The 12,033-nt window shown below is 54.5% G+C and overlaps 1 protein-coding gene across 2 annotated transcripts; it reads left to right on the forward strand.

Annotated features, from left to right (window-relative positions):
- The first annotated feature begins 1,246 nt into the window (after positions 1 to 1,246).
- MRPL45 (mitochondrial ribosomal protein L45) lies at positions 1,247 to 8,821 on the forward strand. 2 transcript variants are annotated; one of them, XM_073325860.1, is made up of 8 exons: positions 1,247 to 1,327; positions 2,950 to 3,151; positions 3,927 to 4,044; positions 5,036 to 5,134; positions 5,845 to 5,893; positions 6,745 to 6,894; positions 6,977 to 7,150; positions 8,095 to 8,821. In XM_073325860.1, exons 1-8 carry the CDS (start codon positions 1,250 to 1,252, stop codon positions 8,191 to 8,193), a joined length of 969 nt encoding a protein of 322 aa, XP_073181961.1. In that variant the 5' UTR covers positions 1,247 to 1,249; the 3' UTR covers positions 8,194 to 8,821. The 2 variants fall into 2 exon arrangements, with proteins under 2 accessions (XP_073181961.1, XP_073181962.1); XM_073325861.1 differs by having other exon boundaries at positions 2,957 to 3,151.
- The last annotated feature ends 3,212 nt before the right edge of the window (positions 8,822 to 12,033 follow it).

Consider the following 12,033-nt stretch of genomic DNA (forward strand, 5'->3'; position numbering starts at 1 on the left):
GTGCTTAGGGAAGGCAGCATGTCTGTTGCCCCAGGAGCTTCCATTTTTAGTTTCTTAGGCAGGGCCAGCGAGGGGGTATTCGACTATGATTAAAAGGAGGCCTTATGATGCAAATAAAAAGTATAGGGTCTTTCCCGTATTGGTACACGTCGGCTTATTACCGGGGCCTGGGCTGGCATGTGAATCCATTCAGCACTTTCTGAGCTAGCTTTGGTGCCCTGAGTTGGGGGGGGGGGGCAGTGCATGTTGAGCGGGGGGGGGGGCGGAGGGTTCCCCATCCCCCTCTGCTTTTTAGCAGTAAACAAAAGAGTGAACACAAAGTCACCCTACACCATGCACAGTGAGCTTGGGGGGGGTCCCTCCCTCCTTCCCCCCGTGCACACTGAGAGGAGGGGGGGCTCCCTATTGCCTCTCCTTCCCCCCCAGTGCACACTGAGCTTGGGGGGCTCCCTATAGCCTCTCCTTCCCCCCCAGTGCACACTGAGCTTGGGGGGGTCCCTCTCTCCTTCCCCCCATGCACACTGCGCATGGGGGGCTCCCTATCTCTTCTCTCCCCCCCCATGCACACTGAGCTTGGGGGGCTCCCTATAGCCTCTCCTTCCCCCGCGTGCACACTGAGCTTGTGGGGGGTCCCTCTCTCCTTCCCCCCATGCACTCTGAGCTTGGGGGGCTCCCTATCTCCCCCCCCCCGTGCACACTGCGAGTGGGGGGCTCCCAATCTCTTCTCTCCCCCCTGTGCACACTGAGCTTGGGGGGGTTCCCTATCTCCCCCCCCCGTGCACACTGCACGTGGGGGGCTTCCTATCTCTTCTCTTCCCCCCGCGCACACTGAGCTTGGGGGGCTCCCTATAGCCTCTCCTTCCCCCCCAGTGCACACTGAGCTTGGGGGGGTCCCTATCTCCCCCCCCCCGTGCACACTGCGCATGGGGGGCTCCCTATCTCTTCTCTCCCCCCCATGCACACTGAGCTTGGGGGGATCCCTCTCTCCTTCCCCCCATGCACACTGAGCTTGGGGGGATCCCTATAGCCTCTCCTTCTCCCCGTGCACACTGAGCTTGGAGGGGTTCCGTATCTCCCCCCCCCGTGCACACTGCGAGTGGGGGGCTCCCTATCTCTTCTCTCCCCCCGCCCCCCCCCGCGCACACTGAGCGGGGGGAGGGGAAACCAGGAAGCAGCCCGTGGAATTTTCCACTCCGGCCCGGACTCAGCACTGGCTCCGCCCCCCGGCCCTGGCGCCGTCCATCCCGTCATGCAATGCGGATCCAAGATGGCGGCCCCCATGCAGCGGGGCTTGTCCCGGCTCCTGCCGCTCGGGCGGTGCCTGCAGGTGGAGCCGGCTGGGCGCGGGACGCAGAGAGCGCGAGGGGGAGGCTGCGGGGCTTGGGGGGTGACGCGGAGTGAGCCGGGGGGGGGGAGGCTGCGGGGTTTAGGGGGTGACGCGGAGTGAGCCGGGGGGGGAGGCTGCGGGGCTTGGGGGGTGGGGACGGAGAGTGAGCCGGGGGGGGGAGGCTGCGGGGTTTGGGGGGTGGGGACGGAGAGTGAGCCGGGGGGGGGAGGCTGCGGGGTTTAGGGGGTGACGCGGAGTGAGCCGGGGGGGGGAGGCTGCGGGGCTTGGGGGGTGACGCGGAGTGAGCCGGGGGGGGGGAGGCTGCGGGGGTTTAGGGGGTGACGCGGAGTGAGCCGGGGAGGGGAGGCTGCAGGGCTTGGGGGGTGATGGAGAGTGAGCCGGGGGGGGAGGCTGCGGGGCTTGGGGGGTGGGGACGGAGAGTGAGCCGGGGAGGGGAGGCTGCGGGGCTTGGGGGGTGGGGACGGAGAGTGAGCCGGGGGGGGGAGGCTGCGGGGTTTAGGGGTTGACGGAGAGTGAGCCGCGGGGGGAGGCTGCGGGGTTTAGGGGGTGGGGACGGAGAGTGAGCCGGGGGGGGAGGCTGCGGGGTTTAGGGGGTGACGCGGAGTGAGCCGGGGGGGGGAGGCTGCAGGGCTTGGGGGGTGATGGAGAGTGAGCCGGGGGGGGAGGCTGCGGGGCTTGGGGGGTGGGGACGGAGAGTGAGCCGGGGGGGGGAGGCTGCGGGGTTTAGGGGTTGACGGAGAGTGAGCCGCGGGGGGAGGCTGCGGGGTTTAGGGGGTGACGCGGAGTGAGCCGGGGAGGGGAGGCTGCGGGGCTTGGGGGGTGGGGACGGAGAGTGAGCCGGGGGGGGGAGGCTGCGGGGTTTGGGGGGTGGGGACGGAGAGTGAGCCGGGGGGGGGAGAGGCTGCAGGGCTTGGGGGGTGATGGAGAGTGAGCCGGGGGGGGGGAGGCTGCGGGGTTTGGGGGGTGATGGAGAGTGAGCCGGGGGGGGGGGAGGCTGCGGGGTTTAGGGGGTGACGCGGAGTGAGCCGGGGAGGGGAGGCTGCGGGGCTTGGGGGGTGGGGACGGAGAGTGAGCCGGGGGGGGGAGGCTGCGGGGTTTGGGGGGTGGGGACGGAGAGTGAGCCGGGGGGGGGGAGAGGCTGCAGGGCTTGGGGGGTGATGGAGAGTGAGCCGGGGGGGGGGGGAGGCTGCGGGGTTTGGGGGGTGGGGATGGAGAGTGAGCCGGGGGGGGGGGGAGGCTGCAGGGTTTGGGGGGTGGGGACGGAGAGTGAACCGGGGGGGGGGAGGCTGCGGGGCTTGGGGGGTGACGGAGAGTGAGCCGGGGAGGGCTGTGGCGTTTTGGGGGATGCAGATTGAGGCTGGGGGCTGTAGAACTTGTGGGGTGTATAGTGAGCTGGGGAAGGCTGTGAGGTTTGGGGGGATATAGAGTGAGTTGCGGGAAGGCTGTGAGTTTTAGGGAGGATACAGAGTGAGCATGGGGGGGCATGCAAATTGAGCTGCAGGGGGAGGCTCTGCTGTTTGGTGGGGGGATGCCGAGTGAGCCGGGGGGTGAGGAGGCGGCTAGGAAGGCTGAGTGCTTGACTATCTGCATCTTTTCCTCAGGGTCTAGAACCCTTACTCAGTCCTACTAGACTGACTCAGACCTCGCTTCTGGTCCCAGTGAGAACAAAGAGACGGCACTTTGTCCCTCCTTCTGTCAATGCCAAGCATATGACTCAGGAGGAGCAGAAGCTGAAAGCCAGGGCTGCAGGCATTGTGATCCCTTATGAGCCCCCAGAACGCCCCATCCATCTTGCCTGCACAGGTAGGAACAGGATCAAAATGGTGTTGGTGTCTTCTAGGGGTGCGAGTTGGATGTGGGATAGAGGGAGAACTAATCCTAAGCGGAAGTGTGGGACCAGTAACCTAAGAAATCTGGGACCTTTGTCAATTGGTTCAAAATGGGGCTGTTGCCTCTGATTACATTCACTGCCTCTTCATGAAGAGAATAACCCTCACACTTAACTTCTATTTAGTGCTGCTGAATGGTGCCAGACTAATGGATCAGAGATGGGATGGATGGTGCATGGCAAGCTTTCGTTTCCCCCACAGGAACGTGCCTTTCTGTGATCTGCAGGGACCGCCTCTAGGGTTGAGAGGGGCGTCCGGTCTCTCTGATCCATTCAACCCCAGTCTGCCATGAAGTGGGCCAGTTATTGCTGATTGTGGTGGTGTTTCTTGTGTTGTGGAACCTGGATTGAGACTCACCAAACACCTCTCACAGGGGCCACCCAAGAGCCAAAAGATGGTAATAACTTTAGGTCCAAACCTGTGCTGTTTTGGGGCCAGTGCCCTAGCAGTGATTGGCGACCATTGTTGAACCTCTGAGATTTTTAATCCCCACTGTACTTCTGTCCCTTCCTTTAGGTTTTGGGATAAAAACATATTTAGGGAGTAAACAGGCAATCCAGTTTCCTACTTCTCCCTGGCTGTCTAGTATTTCACCTGTTTGTTCTCTTGAGACTTTCATGTTTCTTGAAGAACTTAACCTGTTGCCATGGTATTGATCTCTTCCTGTTCTCTCTCTCTCTCTGACACAGCTGGAATTTTTGACCCCTATGTGCCTCCTGAGGGTGATGCCCGCTTGTCTTCTCTGTCAAAGGAGGGGCTGAAGCAAAAGGTGGAGCAGCTGAAGCAGAGTGCTGCTTCACAATTAGCGTATGTATCCCAGGCTTCTGTTCAGGAGCTGCTTCGGTGTAGCAGCAATTCCACTGCAAAGCCTTGCTTGCAACTGTAGGATGCTCAGTTTTTCCACCCGGCTCTTGCCTTATTGCTGTACTGTCCTGTGTCAGTGCTGCTAACTCTGTGATATCGTCAAATAATCTTGGGGCGGGGGGGGGGGGCTGTGATTTACTCATCGGTGTTTTGTCCCCAGGGGACCGTGTCCGTGATGTGCTACCTCTTGATAGACGATGGCTAGACTCTCATTTGTTGTTGTTTGTGTTACACTCGTGTCCCTAATTCCCAGCTAAGATTGGTGCTGTACTTTGCTAGACATTGTGTAGACAGAGTAAGAGACCGACCCTGCCCTAGAGAATTTACAGTCTAAATAGACAAGACAAAGGGTGGGAGGAGAGAAGTAGCAGCATCATCCCCCTTTTGGGGAACCAAGGTACAGGGATTAGATGACTTGCTCAAGGTTACACAAGGGGGTCAGGGGCAGAGCTGAAAATTGAACCTCAAACTCTTGAGTCCCACTCCAGTAGCTTAATCACAAGGCTATCCTTCCTCTCTACTTCCCTTCCATGTTCACGGCCTCTGCTCACTTGCAAAGCCACCGATCGGAAACTTCAACATGAGTCTCTGCCATTGGGAGTGAGCGCGGGGCACTAGTTGCGGGGTGAATTGCCTGACTTTTGTTGCAATGTTAAGTGCTGTATGGTGGTTGGTTATTCTAGACCACACACTACACCCATGTAATAGCTTATCTTGGGCGCAAGGAGACTCTGTGTCATCAGGGAGTCCCTAATCAGTGACTCCGCAATGGAAAATGGGATTAAAGCAAGTGAAACTGTCTTGATCTTCTGGAGGATATGAGGGTTCTGAATTGCTCTTTGCTCGAGGGCACTATATTAGCTGTAAGCCATTGGACGCTGAGGGCGTCAGACCAGCTCCCATCATAAAACATTTCTTATCCTTGTCTTTGCAGAATCCGGAAGGTAAAAGATTATGATCCTGACTTCAGCACTAGAACATTCCCGGAGAAGGCCCAGGAGATATTCATTGAAGCTCACAATTGCCTGACAAAGTAAGAATTCGCAAAATTCTGTTACTCTGAAAAGTAAGAATTGTTCTTTCTGGGTGTTGTGGTTTTTCAGGGCTTTCCTTTTGCCCTACTTATGTGCCATATTCTTTCCTCCTCTCTTTTTAGTAGATCGTCTTTGTTTCTCAGGTGCTATGTATTTCCTGCTGCTGCCTCCATGAATAGGAGGTGGTTGAGATGCCACAGGCCAATACTCCTTTAATTCCAGCTGACAAGGACAGCAAGAAACAAGAGGTGGCAAACATATCTGGAGCCTGATATCCAGATTTGTTGAGCATCTGCCACTCTCACTGAAATCGGTGGAAACGTGAACGCTCAGCACCTATGGAAATCAGCTATGGAAATCAGGCCCCGGAGGGATTGTTTTGATCCTAAGTGTTACAATGTCATGCTGATTTGCACCATTTTCCAGTGATAAGACAAAACACACTTCAAAATTGCATCTTGCTTAGTTTTAACCGCCAATAAAACAGCTGAGACATATTTGGCTTCCCAAGGGAGACCTGCTGTTAAATGTCATTGCCTTTGGGGCCTGGTTCCATTTGTGCTCTGTCCTTCATCTGAAATCCCAGTTCACAGCTCAGCCCTTTGCATTTTGCCAGTGGATTATATACAACATGTATGGGAAGCAGGGCTTCTTGGGTGTGTCTTTTCAGCACGTGCATCGGAGTAATGTGGTGTATTTCACTTTACAGTTTCAACAAGCAGAAACTTCACTCCCTGGTGACTGAACGCTGCTACCCGGTAAATATCTGGAGTCAGCATGTCCTTTAGAAACCACGAACGGGCTGAACCATCAGCTGTCTCCTTTCTTTGTACTCTGAGAAATGAGGCAGAATACAAGTCAAGCTGGGAGTTAAGGACCAGGCACTTCGTCGCATACAGTCCGTGTTTATCTCGGGGGCAGAATGGACGTGTCTTGTAAACACATGAGTTTGGGATCTGACTGGAGCTGAAGGGATGCTGCTGTTTACTACGGGACCAGAATTTGATCTACCTTTTAGAGAACAATGAACATCATTTTTGTAGGATCTCCACAATGGGCTTGCTCCCCGCATTGGAGAAAATACCAGACTCCCCCGCTGATTTCGGAGAGCTGTAACTGCCCCTTTGGCTCTGCCACAGCAACTAACCAAGGGTCCCTGTTTGAACAAAGGAAATAAACAAAGCCACGTTAATTTCTGTTGCCTTGGAAATGTATGGGGAGGCCTAGTTCAGTTGAGAGCAACCTTGTTTTCATTTCCCTAAGATGCTGCTAAAACAGTGCTAAGGAAAAGTGTAAATTAAACCCTGTCTTTGAGTTCCTTTGTATTGGGGTAAGGGTGATACTGGAAGGGGCTCATCCATATCCCATGGAAAGCTAAGCACCCTTTAGGGTGCCCTAGAGACACTGAGTTTTTGTAACAGTGCTCAGCACTGCGACCGGGGGGGCCTGGGGTTAACCCCTCATGTTCTGCGTCTCCCACCATCGCGCCACGTGAGCACAGACGGCGCACTTATCCATTCATGGATTTGGAGCGTCTCTCTCCTCTGAGTGCAGGAGCCCGTCGACCAATTCGTCTTCGTGTTGCTAAGTGACGTCATTTTCTCCCTAGGAAATGGTGCGTGGGAACAGATACAATACCATCCGCTGGAACTTTGTGGAGTCGCTGGAGCCTCCCAGGGTGGTTCAGATTCGGTGCCCAGATATGGTGAACAAGGGCAACCTGTATGGACAGGTGACAGTCCGCATGCACACCCGGCAGGTACGGTCTCTTATCTGCATGTTGTCGCACAGCCAGCCCTCGTTTGATGTCAGCATGACAGGTTTCATGGTTCTTCCTACAGACCTTGGCTATCTATGACCGGTTTGGGCGGCTGATGTACGGTGGGGAGCAGGTGCCGAAAGACGTCTTGGAGTATGTCGTATTTGAGAGGCACCTGGTCAACCCTTATGGCTCTTGGAGGGTACACGGCAAGATCGTGCCAGCCTGGGCTCCGCCAAAGGACCCCATTATCAAGGTAATACATCTGAGAGCGGGCACCCACTCCTGCTTTGTAGACCACGTGGTAAGTCTGCAAAACCACCCCTCAAGTCCTGCACTCAAAAGTTGCTCTTTCAGGACCTTGGTAGCTTCACCGCTGGTAGCGTTTCTTGCTTCTGCTGGAGGCTCTCTGGTGCACGCACCAGCCCCTCTTGCCGCTCTGTGTGATTCGGATTTTACAACAATGCTACAACAATTCGGGCAAAGAATAATACTTGGGGCTAAATATAGTTGAGCCACAGCCTGGTGCAGATGGTTGGAATGGGGACTAGGAGCTTTGGGGTTTGAATGGTGTGGGAGGCACAGGGAGAGGAATGGTCTTCTGGCTAAAGCACAGGAGATCTGGGTTTCTAGTCCTGGTTCTGCCACAGACATGCTATGTGTCCTCCAGTGATTGACTTAACTTCCCGATCTGTAAAATGGGGATAATGCTGACCAAATCTTGGGATGTTGGAAGGCTTAATCAGCTAAGGTTTGTAAAGCATTTGAGGTCTTCAGCTGGAATATGCTATAGACACTGATTATTGTTGGCCTGAGAGCTGATTGGAGGAGGAGATCAACCCCATTTGGCCATTTACACCCCCTGGGCTTGCTGCTGCTGCATGTGGCCAGGCAGAGACATGCATGGGCTATTACTGCTTTGCCAAACACCTGTTACAGCAAACAGGCTCCAGCTAAGGAAGGCTGCTGAGACGAGAGAAAGGGCATGGATGCTCCCACCACCCATGCACCATCTGGCCATCTTTCTTCTGGAGGGCTATGCAGTGCCATAACTCTGTGGTTGGCTTTGCAGTGCCATAACTCAGAGTGGTTGGCTTTGTAGCCTGGGAAGGTGTTCTTCTGTTAGCTATGGGGCTTTCAGTACAGAGCTTCTTTGCAGTCAGTCCGATGGCAAGCTAATTCGGTGTTTTGATCTCTCAGACGGTGATGGTCCCTGGCCCCATCCTGGACCCCTCGCAAGAATTTGATGAGATCCAGTATGAAATGCCAAAGTCCAAACGGACGCAGTGGTACAAATAACGGCAGATGGATGGGGCAGCGACGGCGGGTGAGAAAGCAATAGACCAGAGACGTGACCGCTCTTTGGTTGTGTGATCAGCATGACTGCGGGCCTCTATTCCAACTGAGCAGAGACGCCATCAGAGAAGTCTGTGCGGAGAAACTTACAACGAGCAGAATGCTGCCTGGCGCGGGTCGGCTCTTCCCCGTACCACACGCCGTCAAGTGTGCTGCCTCTCAAACTGTATCAGTTTTGCTCTGGAGACCAGTAATCCCCCATCTTCAGAATTGCTCATTAAGCAACCCTCCATGCAGGGACTGATGTCCCTGCTTCATTGGCCAGAGGAGTGTCTATGGGTGTGGAGTACCGTTCTTTTCTTTTTTCCTTCCCCTAGTTTGCCTCGGTGGGTGGTGCCCACGCCTCGATTCTGTGATTCTGAACCCCCTGTTCTCCTCCCTTGCTTGTGTCCCTATAGTCACAATAACAGTCTGTGGGAGACGAGCGTCAAACTCTCCCACTCGAAGGTTGGAAACCAGGCTGTAAATTGCCGTCCACCCATCTTGCACCCAGAAATGGGGAGCTCCCAAATGGGGTTGTAATACTGCGCCTGTAATGTAATAAAACACCATGGGCTTGTTGACCCAGAAAGGTGTGTAAATTGCCATTTGCAGCCCAAGAGGCAGCAGGTTTTGCCGTCGATGCTTCTGGAAGGTCTGTATCTGATTGCTGATCATGAAGATGGATGATGGTATATTGCTGACAGTGGTTACAGGGGGCGGGTTGGCGGGACATTTTTGCACTCTCACAAGTTTTTGCAGCCCTGCTTTCCCAGTAGGACAGCTTGAGTCATCTGTTACCTTTGCCTCACTCTTGTCTCCCTGTGAGAGAAGTAAAAGGCTCCCAACCGGCTATGGGCTCCTCCCTCCCTCCTTGGACTGCTCATGTAGCTCCTCTCTCCCTTTTTGCTGTGAGTTGGCATTCTGCTTGCCAGGGCTGCTTTGGGGATCAGCATCCCCCTTGCTCTGTCTGTGTCTCACTGCGCTGGGGGAAGTGGTGTGAAGGTAGCAGAGCAGCCTGGCTGGGGCGTTCTGTTTAGTAAATAGAAACTGCCCTGTCACTCACCCTGGGAGAGTAGCAAAGTAGGCTTCATGTCTTAAACCAGCTAAGTCTCCAGCGTCCTAGTTGGCTTTCCGAAGGAGAGGATGATGAGCAAGTGACTTGAATGAGGTCACAAGATGCAGCTCTAGCTAGAATACCGCTGGCTCCTAGTCCTCAGAGCAATCCCAGTATGGATGTAGCTGCCTTTTGAAATTTACATACGTTTGCAGGTTGAGGAACGGCGACCGCACCTAGTGGGAATACAGCATTATTAGAAAATTACCATGTCATATTTTACCTTGGCACTCGGTGACAGATGCTGTACCCTGCAGTCCGTGTCCCAGAGAGCTTGCAACCTAAAGAAAGAGCCCCATTTTGTTAGCTTAGAAATAGAAACATTTCTTAAAAATGCGTAAGTGCCCCTCCTGATTTCTCAGTGGAGTGGAGTACACCCAAGGCAGGAGACACTCCATTTTCTTCAGTCTCCCAGGTTTTCCCAGAGTGCAGGGTTTGGCAAGTGCTTACACTACAGCTTACGTGTTTGGTCTCTTGGGGGAGAAGGCAATGGTGCTCTCTTGACCTGTCCTCAGACTCATTCCTTTTGCTCTTACAATCCAGCTGTTCATGTTTTAGCAGATGCCAGAACCTCTTGTATGCTACTTGACCCTCTTCAGGAGGCCATGTGCAGTGGGATTTGAGAGCATTATTCTTTCTGCCTCGGAGGAGAGTTGATCCCATCTGTTCCATATGAAGCCTGTAGTAAGAGTCTCTTAACTACTTATTCTTGCTTAATTCTGAAATATCTCCTGCGAGTGGAGTATTTCTAAAATCTCAGCCAAGGCCTTTCTCTCTCCATTGCGAGCAAAGCCAGCAATAGACCTCTTTAAGAATCCCTTTATTTTTGAACCCAGATCCCCCCGCCTTTCCCAAAAGAGCATCTTCTAAACAGAGCTTTCGGAGGAGAGTCAGCCCATGGGCTCAGGGTTTATAGGGAAATCTCTCTACAGCTCCACCACGTGCAGACTGGGAGGGGAGCGGCTACCTAAGAAAAATCACAGTTTCAGACAGTTGTCCGTTTTGAGGCTGTGGTGACCAAAGCTGATGGTATAGTCCAGGGGTGGCCAACCTGTGGCTCCAGAGCGGCATGCAGCTCTTCAGAAGTTAATATGTGGTTCTTTGCATAGGCACCGACTCTGGGGCTGGAGTTACCGGTGCCGGGGTGGGGGGGAGGAGGAGGGTGCTCACTGCTCAACCCCTGACTCTGCCCCTTCCCCAAAGGCCCCCGCTCCTTCCTGCCCCCTTCCCTGAGCCTGCCATGCCCTCGCTCCTCCCCCTCCCCCCAGAGCCTCCTGCATGCCACTGGAGGCATGGGGAAGGAGCGGGATGCACTGATCAGCAGGGCTGCTGGCAGGCGGCGGGGAGCTAATGGGGGGCTGCTGATGTATCACTGTGGCTCTTCGGCAATGTCCATTGGTAAAGTCTGGCTCCTTCTCAGGCTCAGGTTGGCCACCCCGGTTTAATCTGTACGACACAAAGTGCCTTTCCTGCTCTGGTTTCTAGTTAAGAATCCATAGCATGTGGGCTCTGAGTGAAAGGTGCCCATTCCTCTCTTACGGGAGTCGTTGAACGGGTTTGTGCTCCTCAGGGGAAGGTCTGCGCTGGCCGTCAACCCTAACAGTGCAGTTAAACAGACCCTCCAAGTTCCACGTGTGTGTACTGTAGTTTCCTCTCTGCTGCCTTGGGGAAGCCTGTAGTGTCTCTTCCATTAACATATTATTTAGCACCTAGAGGCCCCAACCCAGCGGAAGGCTGCAGTGTACAAACACTGTCTATCCTGGAGCGCTTATAATCTACGTAGACAAGACAAAGGGTGAGGGGGAAGTGACTTACTCAAGGGTCCAGTGGCAGAGTCAGGGATAGCCCCCTGATCTCCAGTCCAATGCTCTACTCACTAGACCATACTACCTCTCTCCAGTACCATGTTTTCTTGTTCAGAGATAGACGCTTGCACCAAAGTGCCAGTCAGGAGAAACACAGTTGCTTCCCTGTGTGACCTTCCGCCCACTGGAGCCCACACCTAGTGAAAGGACTGTGTTAAATACTGTATGGAAAGGGGTGGCCTGCAGTGAGGGCTGGGTATGCAAAAGCTTCCCCTAACTGGAGGAACAGCGCTGGGGAAAGTTACGCAGACCAGCTTATCAAGCGGTGCACTGCTTGGGCCTATAATGAAATGAATGGTTCCGTAATCCTTAACCCTGAGCTGCAGCCTCAGCGACACCAGAGTCTTGAGAGAGAAGCGATGGGAAAAACCAGCAATAAATCACAGCCAGTAGTCCTGCTTGTGGATATAGGTAACTCTCTTTATTCTCTGTATGTACATTTTCTTACACAATCGGATGATCCCGTGTGACATTCAGCGCTGAAACAGTTACGTACGCTATACGGTATCGCAACTCCCTACAGACACAGTGAAAGTAAAGGACGGGAGGGGAGAGGAGACAAATCCTGGGCCAAAGCCACGCGATGGGGGATGAAGCTAAAACATTCACTTTTGCTGTCTCTGACCTCACTGCTCCCATCTGAATGGGACAGGTGGCAAAGGTGAGGAATACTGGGAAGCTACTGTCCCGAGCAGCCCTGACTCCTGGAGAGAAGGGGAAAGGGCCAAGATCAAGTTGGTAGAACTGGCATCTCTCTCACAGCGCTTTCTCTGTCATGGTCTCAGATCTATGCTAAGCTGGGCAGAGCTTGGGGCTGGGTGG

The sequence above is a fragment of the Lepidochelys kempii genome, chromosome 27, assembly GCF_965140265.1.
Source record: "Lepidochelys kempii isolate rLepKem1 chromosome 27, rLepKem1.hap2, whole genome shotgun sequence".
NCBI lineage: Eukaryota > Metazoa > Chordata > Testudines > Cheloniidae > Lepidochelys > Lepidochelys kempii.

Bases quoted from the DNA above. Each gene is read 5' to 3' on its own strand.
- MRPL45 (XM_073325860.1), top strand. From the start codon at position 1,250: ATGCAATGCGGATCCAAGATGGCGGCCCCCATGCAGCGGGGCTTGTCC. The intron at 1,328-2,949 runs GTGGAGCCGGCT...TCTTTTCCTCAG, and splicing joins CGCTCGGGCGGTGCCTGCAG to GGTCTAGAACCCTTACTCAG. The intron at 4,045-5,035 runs GTATGTATCCCA...TTGTCTTTGCAG, and splicing joins AGTGCTGCTTCACAATTAGC to AATCCGGAAGGTAAAAGATT.